The following is a 20,833-nucleotide window of genomic DNA, read 5'->3' as shown; positions in this document are numbered from 1 at the left end:
AGTGATGTAGAGCTGGATACTGATAGTGTTCTGTGAGCAGAAAGACATTTCACTGGAAAAGACTGACTCACAAGAAGATAAAAAAAGTCATAAAGGACGGAAAAAAAGAAAAAAAATCCCTGGAGGAGATTTCTTGCAGAAATTCCTGACGTTTATAAATGAACAGCAAGGGCTAAACATGCTTAAGAAGTCACTTAATTAAAAAAAAAAAAAAGAAGTCACTTAATTTAGCAATGAAATGATGTATTAAAGACCTTGGTCAAGTCAAGTCAAAAAAAAAAAAAAAAGGCTGTCTCACCTTCAGGCTGAGACGAACCCTGATTCTAACACCGGGGCTGATATGTGCCCACTTGCAAGAGTGCATCTCTCAATTCCCAGTTCTATCTATGGATGGAGGCAGGGGTCCGGGGTTAGGACTTCTGCAAAATCCCCTTCGCCGGGGCTGACTCGACTGGGAGGAATGCCCTTCTTCCTGCAGCCCGGAATGTCCACGTCATGGCTGGAGCTGCTGCAGCCATCCTGAGGCCATGAGGCAGAGGAGAGTAGAGCGTGCATTTGCAATGAGGCTGCCAGCCCGCGGTTGCTCCCCTCCGAGAGCACACATCCTTCTCTCGCTTATGGCATTTATTCCCGATGTCTGTTACTAGCAGCCCCAAAGTAATTTCTAACTCGTAAGATGAGGACAGAGGGGCAGTGAATGTAATGTGTGGGGTTACATCAGCCGCTTAGGAGATCATCCAATCCTCAACACCAGACACGGAGCTGGTTTCTCTGTTAGCCAGAAAGACGAGGCTCGGAAACATCAGCCTCCCCTTGTGTAAGGCTGTCCGCAGACACAGCGAAACCCCAAGGATGGATGCTTTAAAATCAATGTGTACAAAAATTGGATCCTGGCATCATGATCACTCCCGAGCTTTAGGAGAGGAGCAGGACTGGGGGCATTACTGGGTGTCCACTGCCCACTCTGTGCCCAGGACACGGTACTCAAGACAGGGAAACCCAAGCTAGACCTTATGGTGTGTGTCCCCTTCCATCGTCCTGGTTTGTGGGCGAGATGTGCTTCTCCCTTTTAAGTATTTAATTTAAACATTCAATATTTATTTCGCAGATTCACGGGGGCAGAACTGGCAAAACTGTATGTATTTATGGTGTACAGCACGATGATGCGATACCCGTACACCGCGTGAAATGACCACCCCGGTGAAGTGAATTAACGCACCCATCACCTTCGCTAATGATCACGTAGGGTATGCACGGCGACGACACCGCACAGCTAGTCTCTCAGCAGATTTCAAGGACAGGATACAGGATCAGAAACTAGCCCCTCCCCCCCCACCGTGCTGGCCCAGGATCTCCAGGATGTGATCCTCTCATAACTGAAAGTTCGTGTCCTCTGAGCATCCTCTAGCCATCTCCCCCCAAACTCCTAGCAGCCATCACTATTGTACCCTCTCTTTCTACAAGTTCGAATTTCTTTTTATTTTTAAGATTGCATGTATCGGTGAGCTCATGCTTTTTTTTCCCTAGGTGTGTCTGACTTATTGCACTTTGCACAATGTCCTTGAGGTCCACCCCACGTCATCCATAAATGGCAGGATCTCCTTCCTTCTCGTGGCTGAGTCATGTTGCATCGTGTGGATGGACCACCTGTTCTTTATCCATCCATCCATCGATCCATCCATCCATCCATCCATTGATCCATCCATCCATCCATCGATGAGAAGTTGGGTTCCTTCCAGGTCTTGGCTGCCATGAATCATGCTGCTGTGCACATGGGGGTGCAGATTTGTTTGAGATCCTATTACCATTTCCTTTGGGGTAAATACCCAGCAGTGGAATCACTGGGTCATAGGAAGCTCTATTTTGAATTTTTTGAGGAGCCTCCATACTGTTTCCAGAGTGGCTGCTCCAGTTCGCATGCCCACCCACAGGGCATGAGGGTTCCACTGTTTGCCACACTCCCGCCAACTCGTTTCACCCCGTCTGTCTGTCTGATGACGGGCATCCTGCCAAGTGTGAGGTCATGTCTCACTGTGATCTTCATCCTGCCCACACGCGCAGAAGGGGAAGGTCCCACAGCACGGCTGCAGCCATGGCTTCCAGATGATGTTGCTCAGGGAAAACTGGGTGGGCACAGGGCTCAGGGTCTTTCTGTGCTGCTCCACAGCCTCACCCACCCGTGCTACTACCATGTTGTACAGAGGTTCAGAGCCAGGGGACAGGGGCCGCGCCTCGGAAGGGTCCCTGGAGAGCTCGAAGAGCAGGGGCGGGCTGTGCTGGGTCACACCGTCCCCCGAGCAGGGGCACACACCCCGGCCGTAGCAGGCCCCTGCACCCTTGGGGTGGAATCGTGGCGTCATGTAGTGGACCTTCCAGAGTCTTCCACCTAAAGGCAAATGGAGACGTGGTCAGGGCACCCAATGAGATGATCATTTATATTGGTAGACTGCCCTCCATACTGATGGGTCTCACCCAATCAATTGAACGTGTGAGACAAAGGAGACTGAAGGTCCCTAAAGAGGAAAGAATGACTGCGGAGTACGATCTAGAAATCATGCCTGAGTTTCTAGGCTTTAGAATCCAGGTGGCAGCATCCACGCCGGCCAGACTGTGGGCTGGCCCTGAACATTTCAGACTTGCCAGTCCCTACAGCCACATGAGACATGTCTTTCAAATCTCTGTGTGTGTTTCTATCCATCCATTTGTCTACATCTCCTTATCTTCTATCTCTGTCATTCATCCATCTATTATCTACTTGTCATCTATCTCATTACGTGTTAATTTATCCTATTACCAGTCCACCATCTACCATCCACCCAAGCATGCATCTGTCCATTCATCTGTCTGTCCATCTGTTCATTTGTCCATCCATGCATCCATCCACTCATCTCTGAAACAGCCCATCCATCCATCCATCCATCATCCACCCATCCATTTATCTATCCATCCACCCATCTCTCCACTCATCCATCCATCTCTCCACTCATCCATCCATCCACCCATCCATCTATCCATTTGTCCATCTGTCCATACACCTGCCCATCCATCTATCCACCCATCCATCTATCCGTCTATCCATCTCTATCTGACCATGCATCTATTCATGCATCCATACATCCATCTACCTGTCCACCCATGTATGTCTCCACCCATCCATCCATCTATCCATCCGTCCACCCACCCATCTATCCATCTGTCCATCTGTCTCTCTCTGTTCATTCATCTGTCCAACCCATTCATCCATCTCTCCATTTTTCCTCAATGCATCTCTATCTATCCATCCATCCATCCACCCCTCATCCCTCCCTTCCCTCCATCTATCCATCCATCCCACACACGGTGGGTTCTGTTTCTTGGGGGAACCCTGACTCATGCAAGCCACCCCTTGCACCGGGGGGAAGGTATGTACTTACTGTCCTTCTCGTGCCAGCGTGCCGCGTGGAGATACTTTCCACAGTAATGAAACAGGAACTCATGTGCTGAGTGCTCAGCAGCCCCTCGAAGCAAGGGCACCAGGCTACGGCCATCAATCACCCTGATTCCATGAACAGACATAGGAAGGGATCAGACCAAGACCATTCAGTCTGTGTTGCACCTGGAAATGAAACTCTAACCTTGTAAGGGCCCCCCAACTAAGAGCAACAACAGCACAGATGAGCTGTCTCTCTGATACTATGCAGATTGCAAGCTGCTGAGCAAGATGCATGTCATTGTTTTTAGACACAAAGTCACTAAGTTGTGGGGTCATTTGTTACACAGCACTACAGGCAACATTTTAAGACATAACAGATTCCAAAAGATGCCATCCGGTCCGCAGGAAGCGGATGAAGACAGCCAGTGATGGCCACATGACCTGGAGAGTCTTCCTTACAACAACTGATATTTAAAAAAAATCCTTGATCTGAATTTAATGTGCAAACATAGTGTTTTTCCTTACGGTTGTAAAGCACCTTTATTTGAATTATACCCTAATGATGACAGTTCTGTTTTCTGTGTCTACGTGGCTGGGTTACAGTCTTCAGTGATTTGGTAAAACACCAGTCTAAGGGTTGCTGTGAGGGCACTTGTTTTTTCAGAAATGGTTGACATCCACAGTCAGTGGGCTCTGTGCAAAACAGAGCCCATTCATAATGAGGGTGGGCCTCACCAAATCCGTTGACAGCCACCAAGAGCAAAGACGGGTTTTCCAGGGAAGATGGGATTTTGCCTCAAGATTGCAACACAGCAATCCTACCTGAGTTTGCAGCCTGATGGCCTGACGTAAGGATTTCAGTTTGCCAGCCTCCACAATTGCATGAGCCAATCCCTTAAGATAAATGTCTTATTTTATAAGCACAGACATGTACCTGCACTTGTTCCATCTCTCTCATACGGGAGTATTTATTTGCCCCTCTAAATGGAGTAAAATCCAATCATGATCAAAATATTTACTGCTTTGTTTTTATCTTGTGTTAGCAAGAGACTTTGGTCATGTGCTAATATTGAGGTAATAAATCATTTTTTAAAACATGCTGTGAGAGCCTCACTAAAATATGGGCAAAAGTCCATTTCAGGAAATCATAGGGAGATGAGTTTCAACGGATCGACATCTAATGCTTTCAATCCCCCCATTGCTGTGCGGAGTTATAAAATTTTACCAAAACAGCAAAACGAGAAGGACCCAATATTTTATATCATCACTCTTTGCCGAGTGTGATTATTTTGCATTAGGCTGTCCCCTCCATGCGAGGATGTGAGAACTTTAATCTCGTGGTAGGTTTTCTCATTACATGTGAAATAGTAAAGGATAGCTGTCAGGAATTGGGGCACGAAGGGGTCTCACTGCATGTGTACCTGTCCTGGGGCACCTCGCCGCCCCCCAGCTGGACCACGGTGGGGAAGACATCCATCAGGCTGGTGGGCTCGTGGATCACTCGGCCAGCTGGCAGCACCCCAGGCCACCGGAAGATCCCCGGGACGCGGATGCCGCCTTCCCAGCCCCCCATCCCTTTGCCACCTGTAAGTAAGTAAGTGCCATTAGAATTCTCCAGGAGATGGTCCCATCCACACACACACACCTGGATACACCTGTCTGTCTCTGTCTATGGACCTGGGCACCCCTGCTCACAAATGCACACTTTAGCAACCTGCACCTCCCAAAATGTTTGCTGCAATAATTCCAGAACCTCGCCATACCCCCACTGGCAGGTGGAGTCCATATGCTCTCCTCTTGACATTCGATGAGTCTTTATGACCATTGGAACACACGGGGCGTGCGATGCGTGGCTTCAGAGGTGTAATGCATTGGGATTTCACAGTGTGCATGATCCTTCCTCTATCCTTTTTCTTTCTGGAAGGACTAGAAATTGGGTCTGGGACCCTCCTGCTTCTCTTCCTCTCCCACCTGCTTGCCATACCACCCACCTGTTCCTTTACTGCTTTTCCTGGTTATTTTTCATTTCTGGGACCCCTGGCAATGGGTTTGGGCCCAGATTGGCTCTTGGGGAAAGGCGTATAGGTACTGAGCATTAGACAACATGCTTACACTCCCTAGGAACTCTGGGTATGGGAGTTAAAGCCATCCTATGTTACAAAAGGAGACTTGTAAACAAGAAGGGTACATGTGTTCGGAGTCTTGCTAAATAAATGCAGCTTTGTTGCAGTTTGGAAACTGTAATAACTGCACTCGCCTCGCCTGCTTTCGTTTTGCGCTGCTGCTGTTGCATAATAAGTTACTGTAAACCAGCAGCTTCACTCCTGTGTATTAGGTCTCGGTTCTGTACGTTGGGAGTCGGATGTGGCTTTGCGGCTACTCTGCTCTGGGTCTCACAGTCGGAAGTCAAGGTGTCGGCGGTTTCTAGAATATACTACTGGAAATGATGAGAATCATGAACCTATTACAGCTTCAGGATGTACACGGAAGACGGGAGAAAACATCCACTTCCAAGTCGTAGGAACATATACAGTCGACCCTCATTACTCCCCAGAGTGATGTTCTACAAAGTCACCACAAACACCCAGTTAGCAAATACTGAACCCCGACTTCCAGATTTAATCCAGGGCTCAGTACCAGGGAGACTCTGGTCCCTGTATTTGCAATAGCCAATTGGTCTATTTTCATATGTTTTGGTTTAAAGACCCCTTCTTGAGTAGATACTGCAATTCGTTTGCATTGACCTCACGGCCAACAGTGCGGGAACTCGAGTCTGGATGAAGCTAATCTAACGTACTTATTTTCTCCATACGGCCCATGGCAAGCTTCTTGCCCTTGGGAACAGAGCACAGCCCTTTGGCAGTACAGTTGGAGCCACTTGAAGCAGCAGAGTCATCAACAAAACCCAAACAAAATCACAAAAACATGGCCACTAAAGACACCACAAAAAGGACACGTGTGTATAGTCTGAGAGATGAAATGTAGGCAACAGGGTCGCCTCATCTGACCTTAGCTGAGAACGTGTGTGTCGGGCAATGAATGTTTTCACTGCTGTTCACATGAGCGCAAAGACATTGCAAGTACTGATTTTGGGGTTACAGATAAATTTTAGCAAGTAGGTGAATTCGTAAATATGGAATCCACGAATCATGCAGAGTGACTGTATCAGATTTTTTTTAATGGCAATATAGGGGCGCCTGGGTGGCTCAGCTGGCTAGGCATCTACCTTGGGCTCAGGTCATGATCTCGGGGTCCTGGGACCAAGCCCTGTGTCAGGCTCCCAGCTCAGCAGAGAGCCTGCTTCTCCCTCTCGCCCCCTGCTCATGCTATCTCTATCTCTATCTCTCTCTCAAATAAATGAATAAAATATTTTTAAAAATGGAAAAACAAAGGTATAATGCCCCAAATCTCACATGACATAGTGGAATACAGGGACATATGTAACTAAGCTTATGGTTACTGCCTTACCTTTGATTTAGGGTGGCATTTATTTTAATTTTATCTTATTTATTTGTATATCTCTCTCTTCCACTACAATGTAAACCCTTGAAGGGAAGGGCGTATGTCTTATTTTCTCTCTCTTAACATCTGGATAGAATTTGGTGTATGGCAGCTGCTCAAGAAATCCACCTTTGAAAATGCACACTTTTCCCCCTTCTGGTTGTTTTCCAACCTGTATTTCTGGGAGTCATTTGGTGGGTCCTTTATCTGCCTTTTAACCCCTGATATCCATTGGTCTCACCTCTGAATATTCCATTCCATCCCCCCAGCTGGCCACGTTCGTCTCTTGCCTCCAAATGTCCTCCATGATCAGAGGTAAAATAGGTGAATGTCGTGTTTTTCAAACCGTTTTCTTCAATGGCATTAAGGACTTCACCTTTGAGAGAATTGGAACATTTCACGACAGAGCCAGTGAAATAGCATCAGCGAATGCAACCCCAATTTGTCCTTTCTTGCTAGAAAGTCTCATAAGGGGACTCGGCAGTCGCCAAGACACCATCATTATGAATGTGATCACAAAGTGTGAGCCCCTATCTTGATTTTTCTGATACCACAAGATTCAGAATCTTGTTTACAAAGGTATCACAAATATGGAAAACAGAATAAACGCCTAGAGGCAGTATGCCAAGGATGGCGTGCTCTGAACATGCACTGCTGGGATGAATATGTGTGTCTGTAAAGAGTGCATGGGGGTGGGAACGTGCTGAGAAAGGATTTCATGGGAGACCCCTATTGAGATAGGAGGAAGCCAGAGCCATGAGCATCAGTTAGTGGTGTTGGCACATGCGGGCCAAGGCTCAGGAGAGCAGAGCCATCTATAAGCCCAGCCCTTGCTTTCTCTACGGAGACCAAATGCACATCTAAAGCACTGAAAGTAGAGATTTCAAACCACGTGGGCAGGTGCACAGTGGAAATGCATGTTTTTAAAGCATTATGTAACCCACCCTCATGTTTTGAGGTTGTTTGCCTCTTTACTGGTCTACTATAATCATCATGCTTCTCCCAGGACAAGTCATCAGGTCCTGCAAGAATTTAGATGTCTACGTTCTTTTAAGAATCTATATACACTTGAAATGTGGTAACCTTGTGTATCAACTATACTTCTTTGTGAAAGCAAACAGAATCTACAAGGTCACTCACTGGATCTCTCCAGGCTTTCTCAAGGTCATTGGGGGGACCAGCAATGTTGGTCCGTTGCCCTGAACAACAGTGTTCTTGGTTCCCTTTCTGTAATGTCACATGACAGCTTTAAATAATGCATTCTGTGGAAGGATGATTTGGTGCAGGAATAGATTGAGGAACCGGAAGTGCTGAAGGAGCATGTGAATGATATGGGGAAGTCTCCCCCTATCCTTTGCCTTTTCTTATTCTTTATTGCAACCCAGTTCATAGTCGGGAGACCCATCTGTTACCAAAGTTGTGTGGTGAGGCCAAGGGTGAATGAGGGACGGCCGCACCTTGACTTACCTACAAGCCAATCCATCTCTTCCACGTTGTCGCCATATAAGCCGTGCTGGCTTTTCCCGAGAAACTGTTTTGTGGTTACCAGGGGAATGTGTACATGCAGCAAGGACAAGAAGAGAAGAAATGGTTGGTGCTTATTTCTGAAAGAAGAAAAACATCCTTCAGATACAATGGCACCTGTTTCAACACTATTTGATCCATCTGAGTCCTTGAAACCCATCTCACCATTGGGGATGGTTTAAGAAATCCCAAAGATGGCAAAGAGACCCACTCAGGTGCTCTGAGAACTCACCTCCTCTTTAAAAATGGGAGGGTTTTATTACCTTTCGATATACGAAACGGCCTCCCGTAGCATGTGACTCGTCGTTCTTTCCAAATCCATGGGCTGCTCTGTGACGTCATGGTTTCTCATCAAGATACAGTTCCAACGGCGCACGAACCCAAAGCTGGCGTACCAGGAGACAAAGAAGAGGAAGACGAGGCTGGCCGCACCCAGAACTACCTTCCAGGACACGGAGATTAACCCGCAAACCTTGCCAACAGCAATGGTCAGTACCGCCAGGGCCGCCATCTGGGTGGAAAGCCACAGCTTTGCTCTGGTGGTGGCATCTACTTCCGGGGGCCTGTCTGGGTGACAGTCATTCACCAGCGTGAAAGGCATGCCATAAAAATAGTCAAATCCATGGTTCAATGGGTGGTGGCAGTGGTCGGTTCGGGATTCACAGTTTACACCCTGGTGCCATTTTCCTGAAAATAAGAGCAGAGGGGTAAAGAACACACATTGAAAGTACTCTTGAAGGAATTCTGCGTGCTACCGATCACCTTCTCAGTAACTGCCGTGCTCCAATCAAAAGGATGCTATGCAAACAGCAAAATCTGAAATAGGAAAGGAACATAATAGGGACTCCTGGGTGGCTCAGCAGTTGAGCATCTGCCTTTGGCTCAGGTCGTGACCCCGGGGTCCCGGGATCGAGTCCCGCGTCGGGCTCCCTGCAGGAAGCCTGCGTCTCCCTCTGTCTGTGTCTCTGCCTCTCTCTCTGGGTCTCTCATGAATAAATAAATAAAATCATTAAAAAAAGGGACATAATAGAAATTCAAAATAGAAAGGAATAAAATGAATTTGTTTGATATAAAGCGCATGGCACTACTAAACGAAGGTATGGAGTCATGATCGTTATCAAGAGATTGAAAGTTTAAGATTTTCTGGACTGTTAGGAATTATAAGTTTGCAAGCTTAGACTATCCTGCTATTAAATAACTCAGAAAATATCATTTACTGATATTTCTTACTTAAAAGACAACCACTCAATAAAGGGGTTGGCTCTAGAATAATCTTACAACAGAATAGAAGGACTGGCTCACTCCACTAACTAGTGAGCAACAAATGCTTGTAATAGACTTTTTTCCAAAGGCAGTAACTTATAAAATCACTGAGATGGAACATGAGGAGACCCATATGTCTAATTCTAGCAGGATATACAAGAATTGGGTTCTTCCTATTTTATGTGCTCCAGACACTCAGCCAGCTTAAATCTAGCTACAAAATAGGACAGAAAAGGGTTCAACATACTATTTGCCATAATTTCCAAGTGCAGAGGTTAAACCAGGTCTCCACCCTGTTCTTCCCTCCCATTACAGAGCATTGGTTCTAGTTCCAAGCCCAAGGACATCCCTTTGTACCCCCGCTTACATTTAAGGAAACGAAAATGCCGGAATGGGTTGAAACGGGTGGAGAAGAAAAGTATAGAGGAGAGTCTCCTTCTCGTCCGCTTTCTACCATTTGGGACGTGAAGAACAGCCTTGTCTAAATGTAGATGAGGTGTGTGGACCAGAAGAATAAAGATTCACAGAAGGAACCGATACCCTGGTCCGTAGTTCCAGTAAACACTAAATAAATCTACTTATCTAGTGTTAAAAACAATTCCACCCATGGAGTAGAAGATACATGGGTGGTTGTGGGGGTGAAGGACATTGACCCAATGGCAGTGAGCTGGTAATGGAAAGTTCTAGTAACTAAGAAGCTTTGCTCTACGTCTTAAGATTGAAAAGAGAAATACAGGCAGTAGAGTAGATGCGTACAAAGTCCTTGAAAATGTCCCTGAAGAAGCGATAAGCTGTGTCTTGAGTATCTATGTTTCCCCAAAATTCCTACGTTGAGACCTGACCCTGAGGCTGATGGTATTTGGAGGCAGGACCTTGGGGGAGGAGGAGATCAAGTCCTAAGGCTGGAGCCTCCACGAATGGAATTAGCGCCCCAGAGAGACGGTCACTCCTTCTTCTCACGAGTGACACATGGAGAGAAGACGGTCATCTGTGAAGCAGGATGAGGGTCCTCACCAGACACGGAATCTGTCAGCCCCGGGATCTTGGACTCCTCAGCCTCTGGAACTGTGGGTAGTAAATCTACATAATCTCTATTTCTAAAGTAGTAGGAAATTTTAAAAGGGGGGAAGGGTGATTACCCCTCCCTCGTCCTGACAAAGTGGGGGTGTCACGGTCCCCTCTAAACTCAACGGGGACTCTGAGTGTGGAAAAGCTGATGAAGACTCGAATGGGACCCCCTTGCACACGGATCTGACCCAGGCCTCCCTTGACCGGGGGGTCAGGGAAGACGCCGTCGTCATCCAGCCTCTGATTCCTGTAAGACGGGATACGACTTCTAAGCACACAGGCTGAGCAAGGAATGAAAAGGGTCACAAGCGTCTGGCCCATGACGGGGGAGTGCCCATCTGCAAAGAAGTAACCTAGCAGGTGTCAGAGTGCCCTTCTCAGACAGGTGGTCTTACAGGGTTGGCCCTTGAACTAATGATGTCTGAGAACCGGCTCTCCAGAGGATTCCCATCATTCCCTACAGAATGACAGACGATCCAACAGTATGACTGGTCCAAGAGAGGTCACACGGGGCCAGCCCCTGATTTAGGTTCGGACGCGTGACTTTTTGGCCCTGCAGGGAAACAAGTTCTTTTGATGGTTGACCGTCCTGCTCCCTGAACAATAGGAGTACCTATGAGGCCGGTTGCATAACCTTGCTGCTGCAGGATTCTCGCAAATGTGGTTTCGTTCTCCGGGAGTCCGCCCGATGCCCCGTTCCACTGGAGGGCGCGGTACCCATCATGGGCTTCCATGCCTGTGGAGCAGAGCAGAGAGCACGCACTCACTCTCCCACGGCTACAGCACGGGTTCTCACCTGGGGAGGGGCCTGGCCCACGCCAGTGGACTCTTCACTCTGCTCGGGATTGGTTTGGGTGATCGCAGTTGAGGGAGGGATGCTACTGGCATGTGGTGGGTGGGGACACCCTAGCGTGCCCAGGATGTCCACACCACAGAGAATCATCCAGCCCAGATGTCAGCACTGCTGAGGTTGAGAAACCCTGTCTTAGCAGGAGAGATTGCGTCTCTATCTTTCTCTCTCTCTTCATCATCCAACCATCCATCCTCTCATCTATCGATCGATCGATTGATCGATCGATCCATCCATCCATCTACCTATCTATCCATCTATCGATTCTATTATCTATCTAATCTATCTATCTATCCATCGATTCTATATCTATCTATCTATCTATCTATCTATCTATCTATCTATCTATCTATCCATCCATTGATTCTATTATCTATCCATCCATCCATCCATCCATCCATCCATCAATCCATCCATCCATCGATTCTATTATCTATCTATCTATCCATCCATCAATTCTATTATCTATCCATCCATCAATTCTATTATCTATCTATCCATCCATCCATCGATTCTATTATCTATTTATCCATCCATCCATCCATTGATTCTATTATCTATATATCTATCTATCCATCCATCAATTCTATATATATCTATCCATCCATCCATCCATCCATCAATTCTATTATCTATCTACCTACCTATCTATTATCTATCTATCTATCTATTATCTATCTACCTATCTATCCATCCATCCATCCATCCATCCATCCATCCATCCATCCATTTATCCATCCATCCACCTACCTATCCATCCATTGATTCCTCTATCTATCTATCTATCTATCTATCTATCTATCTATCTATCTAATCTATTCATCCCTCCATCTATCCATCTACCCACCCATCCATTCATCTTTCTATCCATCTATCCATCTATATTAATCTATCAATGCATCTATTATCCATCCATCCATCCATCCATGTATCTATAATTTATCTATGTATCTCCCCAGCTATCAATCTATTAATATCACCTATCAATCTATTATCTATTTATCTATCTGCCTACCTACCTATCTCTATTGTCTCTCCATGATCTATCTGTGGCAGTGGCTCCCAACCAAAGGTAATTCTGCCCCGCAGGGAATCCTTGGCAATGCCTGGAGGCATTTTTGGTTGTCACAAGTTGGTGGGGAGAGTGGCTGCTACTAGCATCTTGTGCATAGAGACCTGACCCCCAGCACCTCAGAATGCAACTGTATTTGAAGATACTTTAAAGAGGTATAAATGAGCTCACTGGGGTGGGCTCTGATCCCATAGGACCAGGGTCCTTATAAGAAGAGGAGGTGAGGACGCAGACATGCACAGAGGGGCCACCACGTGAGGACACGGGGAGAACACGGCGTCTACATGCCCAGGAGAGAGGCCTCACAGGGAGCCAGTCCTGCCCACACCTGGATCCCAGCCTCCCAGCCTCCAAGATGGTGAGAAGATTCATGTCTGTTTAGGCTGCCCCATCTGTGGTACTCCGTTTGGCTGCTCAGAGAATACAACAATATTCCAATACGTGGATACGCCAGTTTATTAACGCAGTCTTCCACTGATGAACTATATCTATGTCAGCACCTTACAGACTGTGGTGCTGTGAACATTCCCATTCCATCTTCTGCAGAACATGCACATGTGTACATGGTGGGCACGTACTTAGGCATTGCTGGGTCACGGCACCTGCGTGCATTCAGCTTCAGCAGACAATGACAAGCCATACCTGAACTGCACCACACCAACGTCCTCCTTGTCCTCTGACTCCTGCTTCTCTCTCATAAGGACCTTTGTGAGGACACGGGGCCACCTGGATAATCTAGAATAATGTTCCCATCTCAAGACCCTCCACTTAATCGCCTCTTCGAAGTCCCCTTGGCCATATAAGGAAATATTCCTCTAAACTAAAATATTTAAACTAATAAGCGTGATGTCAACCCAAACCAGCTACCGTTGGACAGCTTCGGCCTCTGAATTCCCAATCAACCCAATCATCGCGTGACTTACCTAAAACACAGTATTCTTTTTACATAATTTCAGGGTGATGGCACCGCAGATGGTAGCTGCACCATTTTCCCTGCATCTCAAGCATCGCTAATAATACCACGGACAAGACACGAGTGGACGCAGACGTGCCCCCGTCTCGGTCGTCCCCACCACACTGACCTGATCTGAAGGAGTGCCTCCCTGTGAGGAAGGAAGATCTGCTGGGGGTGCAGAGGGGGGCGGCCGCCAGGTGCTGGGTGAGCCTCACGCCTTCCTCTGCAAGCCGGTCGATATTGGGTGTCCTGAGCAAACCACACACAAACATCCCTGTCAGGCGGGGGATGTGCTGACCAGGACCCCTGCACCGAGAAGCAGGGCGTGGAGCACACCAGTATTTCCTTAGGGTTTTACAGGTAGCTGCCTGTGGGGGTTCCACCCACCCACCCACTCTGTGACCCCTGCAGCTTCTTTCCTGACGACTCCGTTCCTAAAGACACAGCGCCCCTCGCCCTGTTGTGTGCAAGCTGTTCTCCGTAGTCCCTCGGCTGTGGCTTCCTGGCCCCTCGCCGGCCCAGAAGCCACAGCTGATGCTAGTACTCGACACCTGCTCCCCCGGGCAGCTGCGGGGGCCTGGCCACACACACCTCTGTTTTCAAAGAACAGCTGTCAGTTAAGATTGCTCTGGCTGCTTTTGTCCCCTTTGACTCTTTTTAAAATTGTGAGCAACTGAAATATAAATGCTGTTATTAAAAATCACCCATTTCGGTATTCATGTTGGGTGTTTTCAATAACCCAACTATTAAAATTTACTTTTTTTTTTTTACTAAGCTCTGAATATGAATTGCAAGGGCTTATAGGATTCTAGCAGCGAAGTATAATTATGTTAGTTCTGACCTATGTCTCAGTTTACAAAAGTTCTATCTCTAGTTTGATATCCAATGGTCGTCCATCTATTACCTACCGATCTATGTATCATGTATCTATCCATCCGTCCATCCATTCACCCATCCGTCCACTCATCTTTCCATTCATTCATCCTTTCACTCATCAGTCTTTCCATCCATCATCCACCCATCCGTCTTTCCTTCCATCCATCGATCTTTCCATCCACCCTTCATCCACCAATGCATCCATGCATCCTTCATCCATCCATTAAACCAATCATCCATCTTTCTACCCATGTATCCATTCACCCACCCATCTTTCCATTCATCCATCATTTGTCCATTCATCCAACCTTCCATCCATCCATCTTTCCATCCATCCTTCATCCACCAATGCATCCATCCATCCATCCTTCGTCCATCCATTAAACCAACCATCCATCTTTCTATCCATCTATCCATTCACCCACCCATCTTTCCATTCATCCATCATTTGTCCACTCATCCAACCTTCCACCCATCAATCTTTCCACCCACCCTCATCCATCCATCCATTCATCCAACCTTCTACCCATCCATGTCTTCACCCATCCATCCACCCATCTTTCCAATCATCCATCCATATTGATGGAAATCCATCAATACTTCCATCCATCCATCCTTCACCCATTCATCCATCAGTTCATTTCACCATCCGTCAATCATTTATCTGTCTAGTATCTATCTCTCTTCTATCAAGTATTTATCTCTTACAGATGTCTTCATGATTATCTACGCTGTGGAACAGAATGAAAAACATCACAGGTTTCAACCTCAGCATTGAAATCTTTCCTGCAGAATCTCATTCCTCTACTTGTTAAAACACACCTTAAAACAGGAAAGATGCTGCTAGTGATTTTAAATTCTCTGCTTCTCAGTCAATGTACATCATCTCCCTGTTTCCCTAACGAAGTTGATGGGCAAATATAATCCTGAAATACTACACTCAACTGCCTTTCATTTTTTATGCATTCTTTTTGTTTAAAATAACTCTCTGGCATGTGGGATCAGATATTTAAAAAAAAAAAAAACAGAGGAAAAAAAACCCAGAAAGAGTTCTGAGAATGATATTAATATGCTGAGGAATAGCCCAGTGACTCTCAGCAAAGGAATGGAGGGGCAGGGCATAAATGCGACTTTCCCGGGAGAAGAGATATCTTTTCTTCCTATGATGGTAATAAAACGGGCAGTTTCCACGTTATTTACAGACTTGGCTATATCGTTAACACATGCCTGGTGTGGATTTGCTGTTAGAGCATCAGGGGTCACTTCCGTGTTTTGCATTATGGGCCCAGAAAGAAACATGGAGATCATCCAATGGCCTTACATCAAGAAGGGAAACTGAGGCTGGACATGTGACTGATGGCACAGCTATTCAGAAGCAGGTTGAGAGGGCCACAGAGCCAGTTCCCGGGCTCCCTTTTTTGTCCTGAACTTCTATTCCTCTGAAACCTCCGCAGCTACACGTGCATTACACACCTTGTGGGCTCTCGAGGCCCCTTTCTTACGAGGCAAGATACGAAACAGAGCTGGTGTGGCCCACACGAGCGACCGGAGGGATTGACAACGAGGATGTGTGAGCTCTGATTTCGAGCACAACCGTCTTACAGGGTATTTAGGCACGCACAGCGAATACTGTGGTTGCTGGAAATAATTCGAGGGGACGGATTTACTAGTGAAGAGCGGCTTATGTGATGTGCTACAGAAGTCAGAATGATTTCATAGCAAATCACTGAAGGACGAAGGGAAAGATGGCTTATGGGACGTGGAGCCAAAGACAGTTTCCCTCAGGCAGGTGGTCCTTACACACGTTAAGTCTTCACCTGTCAGCCTTGATAGCTTACTTTGGCAGGATTTTTAAAGGGGGGTGTGGCCTGCCCATGTTGGGGTGGGTGGACGTGCAGTGTAGACAACATTTTGAAGACCAGCGAAGTGTAATAGGTTTGGGTACAATGGCCACGTTTCTTACAGGTGCATCGTTGAGGGGCACGGCCCCACATCCCTAAGTGGCATGCTGCAACTCGTGTCGCTGGTTGGCCCAATGTCTTCATCAACGAGCCAATGAGTTAAATTAAGAGAACATCTTTGCTGGCTTTAGGATGCCCCCAAAGACCGTCCTTGCACTGCCAGTATTTTAGCTGGAAGGAGAAACACTAGACATAAAAATCATGGGTGCTGCCCCCCTAGGGGTGGTAATGGGAATGCAGCCCCAGTTTCTTGATTTCTTAATGGCTTATGTTTGCTGAACCCAAACCAGCAGCCCACAGAAGGTCCTGAGGGGTTAGGAATTCATCATATATGAATTCTGGGGACACCCTTCAGTCCATAACAGGGCATGATGGCTCAGAGAGTGCAAGGCGTTCTTTGGGGGTGTGAAAATATTCTAAAATGCATCGTGGTGATGGATGCACATCTCTGAAAATGCCAGAAGCCAGTGAACTGTCCACTTCCACTGGGTGAGGGATCTGTTCTGGCAGATGTAAGTGGGCAGGGTCAGCGTGGGGAAGGAAGGTCCCTGGACACACAGGCCAGATTTCTGCTGATGTTAGAGGGGCTGTGACCAAAGGGGGGTGGGGTGGGCCTCTGCAGGCCAGTCCCAAGGTGGGCAGCTATTCCAAGGCAGGTTGTGTGACGTTGGGGTGGTGGTCTTCCTAAAAGAAATGGAATGAGGTGCTTTCCTACCTTTTCTCCTCTTGCTGCATCAGCCTGCAAACATCACCGGCCACTTGTTTGCCTGCAGGGATGGCCTAGGAGCCTGCATACTGTGAATATGCAATCAGCGCCCATCGGCAGTGGGTGAATAGCAGCCCCCAGAGCAGATCCGCCCGGCCTAATCCACTAGGGTGGGGGGGCCTTAATTGGAAATGGGGTCTTTACAGGTGTAATTAGGTAAGGATTTAGTGATGAGCTCATCCGGGATGAGGATGAGCCCTACAGGCAATGACAGGGGTCCTCATAAGAGACAGGCGAGGAGACACAGATGCAGAGGAGGAGCCCCGTGAGGAGATGGAGGCCGAGACTGGAGGGACTTGGTCACCAGCCCGGGGGCGCCTGGGGCCCCAGCCACCGGCAGAGACGGGAGGGACCGTCCCTGGAGCCTCTTGGGGGAGCGTGTCTCCCCTACTGGGCCTCTATCTCAGACATCTGGTTTCCAGGACTGAGACAGAATAAATTCCTCTTGTCTACAGTTACTCCATGTGGGGCCCTGTGTTAGGGCAGCCCTCCGAATGAATCAAATACACCACCCACCGGAGTGCCCTCTCTGAAAATTTCAGTTTGGCACCCTGCTTCCCTGTCAAAAAATCACTTCTTCGGTCTTCACTCTGAGGCACTAAGGAGTTTCCCACTACTTGCAGATTTTAAGCGCATCATTCAGCGCCGTGTACCCCCCTATGCTAGGGCACACCCAGGACCACCAGCATACTGTACCTGAGGGTGCTGTTCCCATAGCAACCAAGATCCCCAATGCCAAGATCATCTGCCATTATCAGTAGAATATTGGGTTTGAACGCATTTGCTGCTTTTAACTGGCATGTCCCCGGGAGCAAACACAGAAGGAGGAGAGGCCACCAGGAGTGCCTGCAGAGACAAGCCAGCGGCCAAAAGTAAGGTCTCGGGTTTACTTGCAATGTTAAGTCGGCCTTTCGAGGCAGCTTGCTGGGAAGGCAGGTGGTGCCCGCTGGGTGCTGGGTTCGGATTTACTGAGGGAGCCCTCTCCTGTGCGTTCTGCCTCCTTTTGCTCTGATTGCTCCCATACTGACACCCCCCCCCCCCCCCGGGAGGACCCCAGCAGGACCGTCTGCAGGATCCAACGCAGGACCCTCCACAGGATTCCCCGCAAGACTCCCCGCAGTAGCTCACATCAGGACCCCACGCAGGACCCACTGCAGGACCCCTGCAGGACCCCCCCGCCGGGCCCACTGTAGGACCCACCGAAGGAACTCTCCGCAGGATCCCCCCACAGGACTCTCCCCAGGATCCCCCCGGCCAGACCCACTGCAGGACCCACCGAAGGACCCCCCACAGGACCCTCCTTAGGACCCTCCCCAGGACCCCCGGAGGACCCCCCACAGGACCCACCTTAGGACCCTCCCCAGGACCACCGCAGGACCCCCCACAGGACCCACCTTAGGACTCTCCCCAGGACCCCCGCAGGACCCCCCGCAGGACCCTCCCCAGGACCCCCGCAGGACTCCCCGCAGGGCCCGTGTGCCCCAGTGAAGTGTCTTGCGCAGAAGGAAGCCCTTGGTGCCCTCCTCCCGACCCTTGGTAACCCCGCTCCTTCTGGGAGGTGCCCTCGCTAAAGGGTAGGGTCGCCTCCCCGGGTCGCGCCGTCCTGCCTCCCGGCTGCCCAGGCGTCCCCGTCCCTCCCGGGGCGACCCCCGGGACGCAGGCCGGCCCAGAGGTCGCCGCAAGGGCGGACACGCACTTTCTAAGGAGGAATGTGGGGGGGCCCGGGGCGCCCTGGTCCCCGTTCCTGGCTCCAAGCTGGCGGCTCGAGCGTGCCCGCGGTCCCCGGCGGGGTCCCCCCGTTGCGCCCGGAGACTGGGGCCCGGGGTCTGGGGTGGCCGCGGCGGGACAGGCCGTGGGCGCAGCGTTCGGGGGAGGCCGCAAGCCGGGAGGGGGGCCCGGCGCGTCGGGGAGGGTGGGGGGCGCCGGCGGGCGGGGGCACGGGGCACGGGGCACGGGGCACGGCTGCGCTCCGCCCGGGGGTCGCGGGGGCTGCGCGGGCCCCAGGGTGGCGGTGCGAGGCCAGCGCCGCGCCAGGGCAGGGGTCGGGCGGGGCCGCGGCGGGAGCGAGCCGCGAGGAGGAAGGAAGCGGCGCGCGGCGGGGCGGGGACCTGGGGGTGGGACCGGACTTGCCGCCGAGTCGGGGAGGGGCGGGGGCGGGGAGCGGAACCCGGCGGGGGCGCGCACGGAGGGAGGGAGGGAGGGAGCGGGGTGGGGGTGCAGAGGGAACCGGCGGGGGGAGCTACCTGCCTCGGAGAGTGGGGGGCAGAGAGTGGGGGGGGACATTGGGGGCCAAGGGAGCGCGTGGGGGCGGTGGGGACCCGGCCTCGCCCGGGGGGGCAAGGTCGTGGAGGGAGGGGACACTGGGGCCAAGGGAGCGTGTCCGGGCGGTGGAGGAGGGTGGGGACCCGGCCTCTCCGGGGGTGGGGGACAGAGAGTGGGGAGACAGGGTCATGGAGGGAGGGGACACTGGGGGCCAAGGGAGCGTGTCCGGGCGGTGGAGACCCGACAAACAGTGGGGGGGCATGGTCGTGGACGGAGGGGACACTGGGGGCCAAGGGAGCGCGTGGGGGCGGTGGGGACCCGGCCTCGCCAGGGGGGGCAAGGTCGTGGAGGGAGGGGACACTGGGGCCAAGGGAGCGTGGCCCGGGCGGTGGGGACCGGGCCGTGCAGGGTCGTGGGGTGAGGGGACACTGGGGGCCAAGGGAGCGCGTGGGGGCGGTGGGGACCCGGCCGCGCTCTGCCCGAGGGTGCCCTCTCGGTGCCCCCGACCCTCCAGCGCCAGCTCTCCAGCCCCGCGTCCCTGCGACTGCGACACGGACTCTCCCCGCGATTTGGCGACTCCCGGGGCTCGCCCCGCCCGCCCTGCCGCCCCGGGGGCCGCGCTCCCGCGTGTGCACCCCGCCCCCTTCCCCGGGCCCCGCGCACCTGGCAGCGGGCGCGCTGCGTCCCCCGGGAGCCCCGGGAGCCCCGGGAGCCATGGCCGCGAGCGCACGGGGCGCGCAGGACCTTGGCCCTCGGCGCCCGTCCCGCCCACGCCGCCGCACCTCCTGCCGCCCCGGGGCTTCCGGGAACCGATCCTGCAGACCTGTTTCCGCGGGGCCCTGGCGCACCCCCGGGACACTAGGGTGCAGGCGCCCGTGGGGAATCTCGGCCGACGAGCCCCTTCCTTGCAGCAAGCGCTGCAGCGCGCGTGCCCTGGGGCCGTGGGTCGGACCCTCCCCGGGGACTCTCCCTCGGGGACCTTCCTGGTGCCCGCATCCCCGCCCTGCCCCCCATGACCTGCCCCCCATGACCCGCCCGGACTTCTCCGTTTCCCTGCCCAACTCCCATCTGCGCGTTGGGGACACAATGCTTGGGAATTCAGCTTTCCCAAAGTGTGTGTGTGTTGGAGGGGCCGGGGCGGGGGCTGCCCTAAGTGCCCTGGAGGCTGTTTCTTGAAAACTCTGCGAAGGATGTGTTTGGAGAAAAGACCTGTGCGCCTTGGAATGGGCAGACTTCGTGAGCTCCCGACTCCTGCGAGGCCTCTGGGCAGGAACCCACCCTGCTGCCCGCACCTTGGTCCCGGCTTCCAGCCTCCAGAGCTTG

The 20,833-nt window shown here is 50.9% G+C and overlaps 1 protein-coding gene across 5 annotated transcripts; it reads right to left on the bottom strand.

The window, feature by feature from the left end:
• Window positions 1-1,076: 1,076 nt before the first annotated feature.
• On the bottom strand, window positions 1,077-20,488 carry ARSD (arylsulfatase D). 5 transcript variants are annotated; one of them, XM_077888591.1, is made up of 11 exons: window positions 20,174-20,488; window positions 17,945-18,094; window positions 13,773-13,894; window positions 11,382-11,504; window positions 8,701-9,124; window positions 8,381-8,517; window positions 7,858-7,935; window positions 7,155-7,289; window positions 4,834-4,996; window positions 3,414-3,535; window positions 1,077-2,386 (listed from the first exon to the last, which is right to left on the bottom strand). In XM_077888591.1, the coding sequence occupies exons 1-11, from the start codon at window positions 20,224-20,226 to the stop codon at window positions 2,022-2,024; spliced, it is 1,872 nt and encodes a 623-aa protein (XP_077744717.1). In that variant the 5' UTR covers window positions 20,227-20,488; the 3' UTR covers window positions 1,077-2,021. The 5 variants fall into 5 exon arrangements, with proteins under 5 accessions (XP_077744717.1, XP_077744719.1, XP_077744718.1 ...); XM_077888593.1 differs by lacking the exon at window positions 20,174-20,488 and adding an exon at window positions 17,198-17,277 and having other exon boundaries at window positions 17,945-18,068; XM_077888592.1 differs by lacking the exon at window positions 7,858-7,935.
• Between the last annotated feature and the right edge of the window lie 345 nt (window positions 20,489-20,833).

This window comes from Canis aureus, chromosome X, assembly GCF_053574225.1.
Source record: "Canis aureus isolate CA01 chromosome X, VMU_Caureus_v.1.0, whole genome shotgun sequence".
Lineage (NCBI taxonomy): Eukaryota > Metazoa > Chordata > Mammalia > Carnivora > Canidae > Canis > Canis aureus.
Note: the sequence above shows the minus strand (reverse complement) of the source record. Positions and strands in the feature narration are given on the sequence as shown.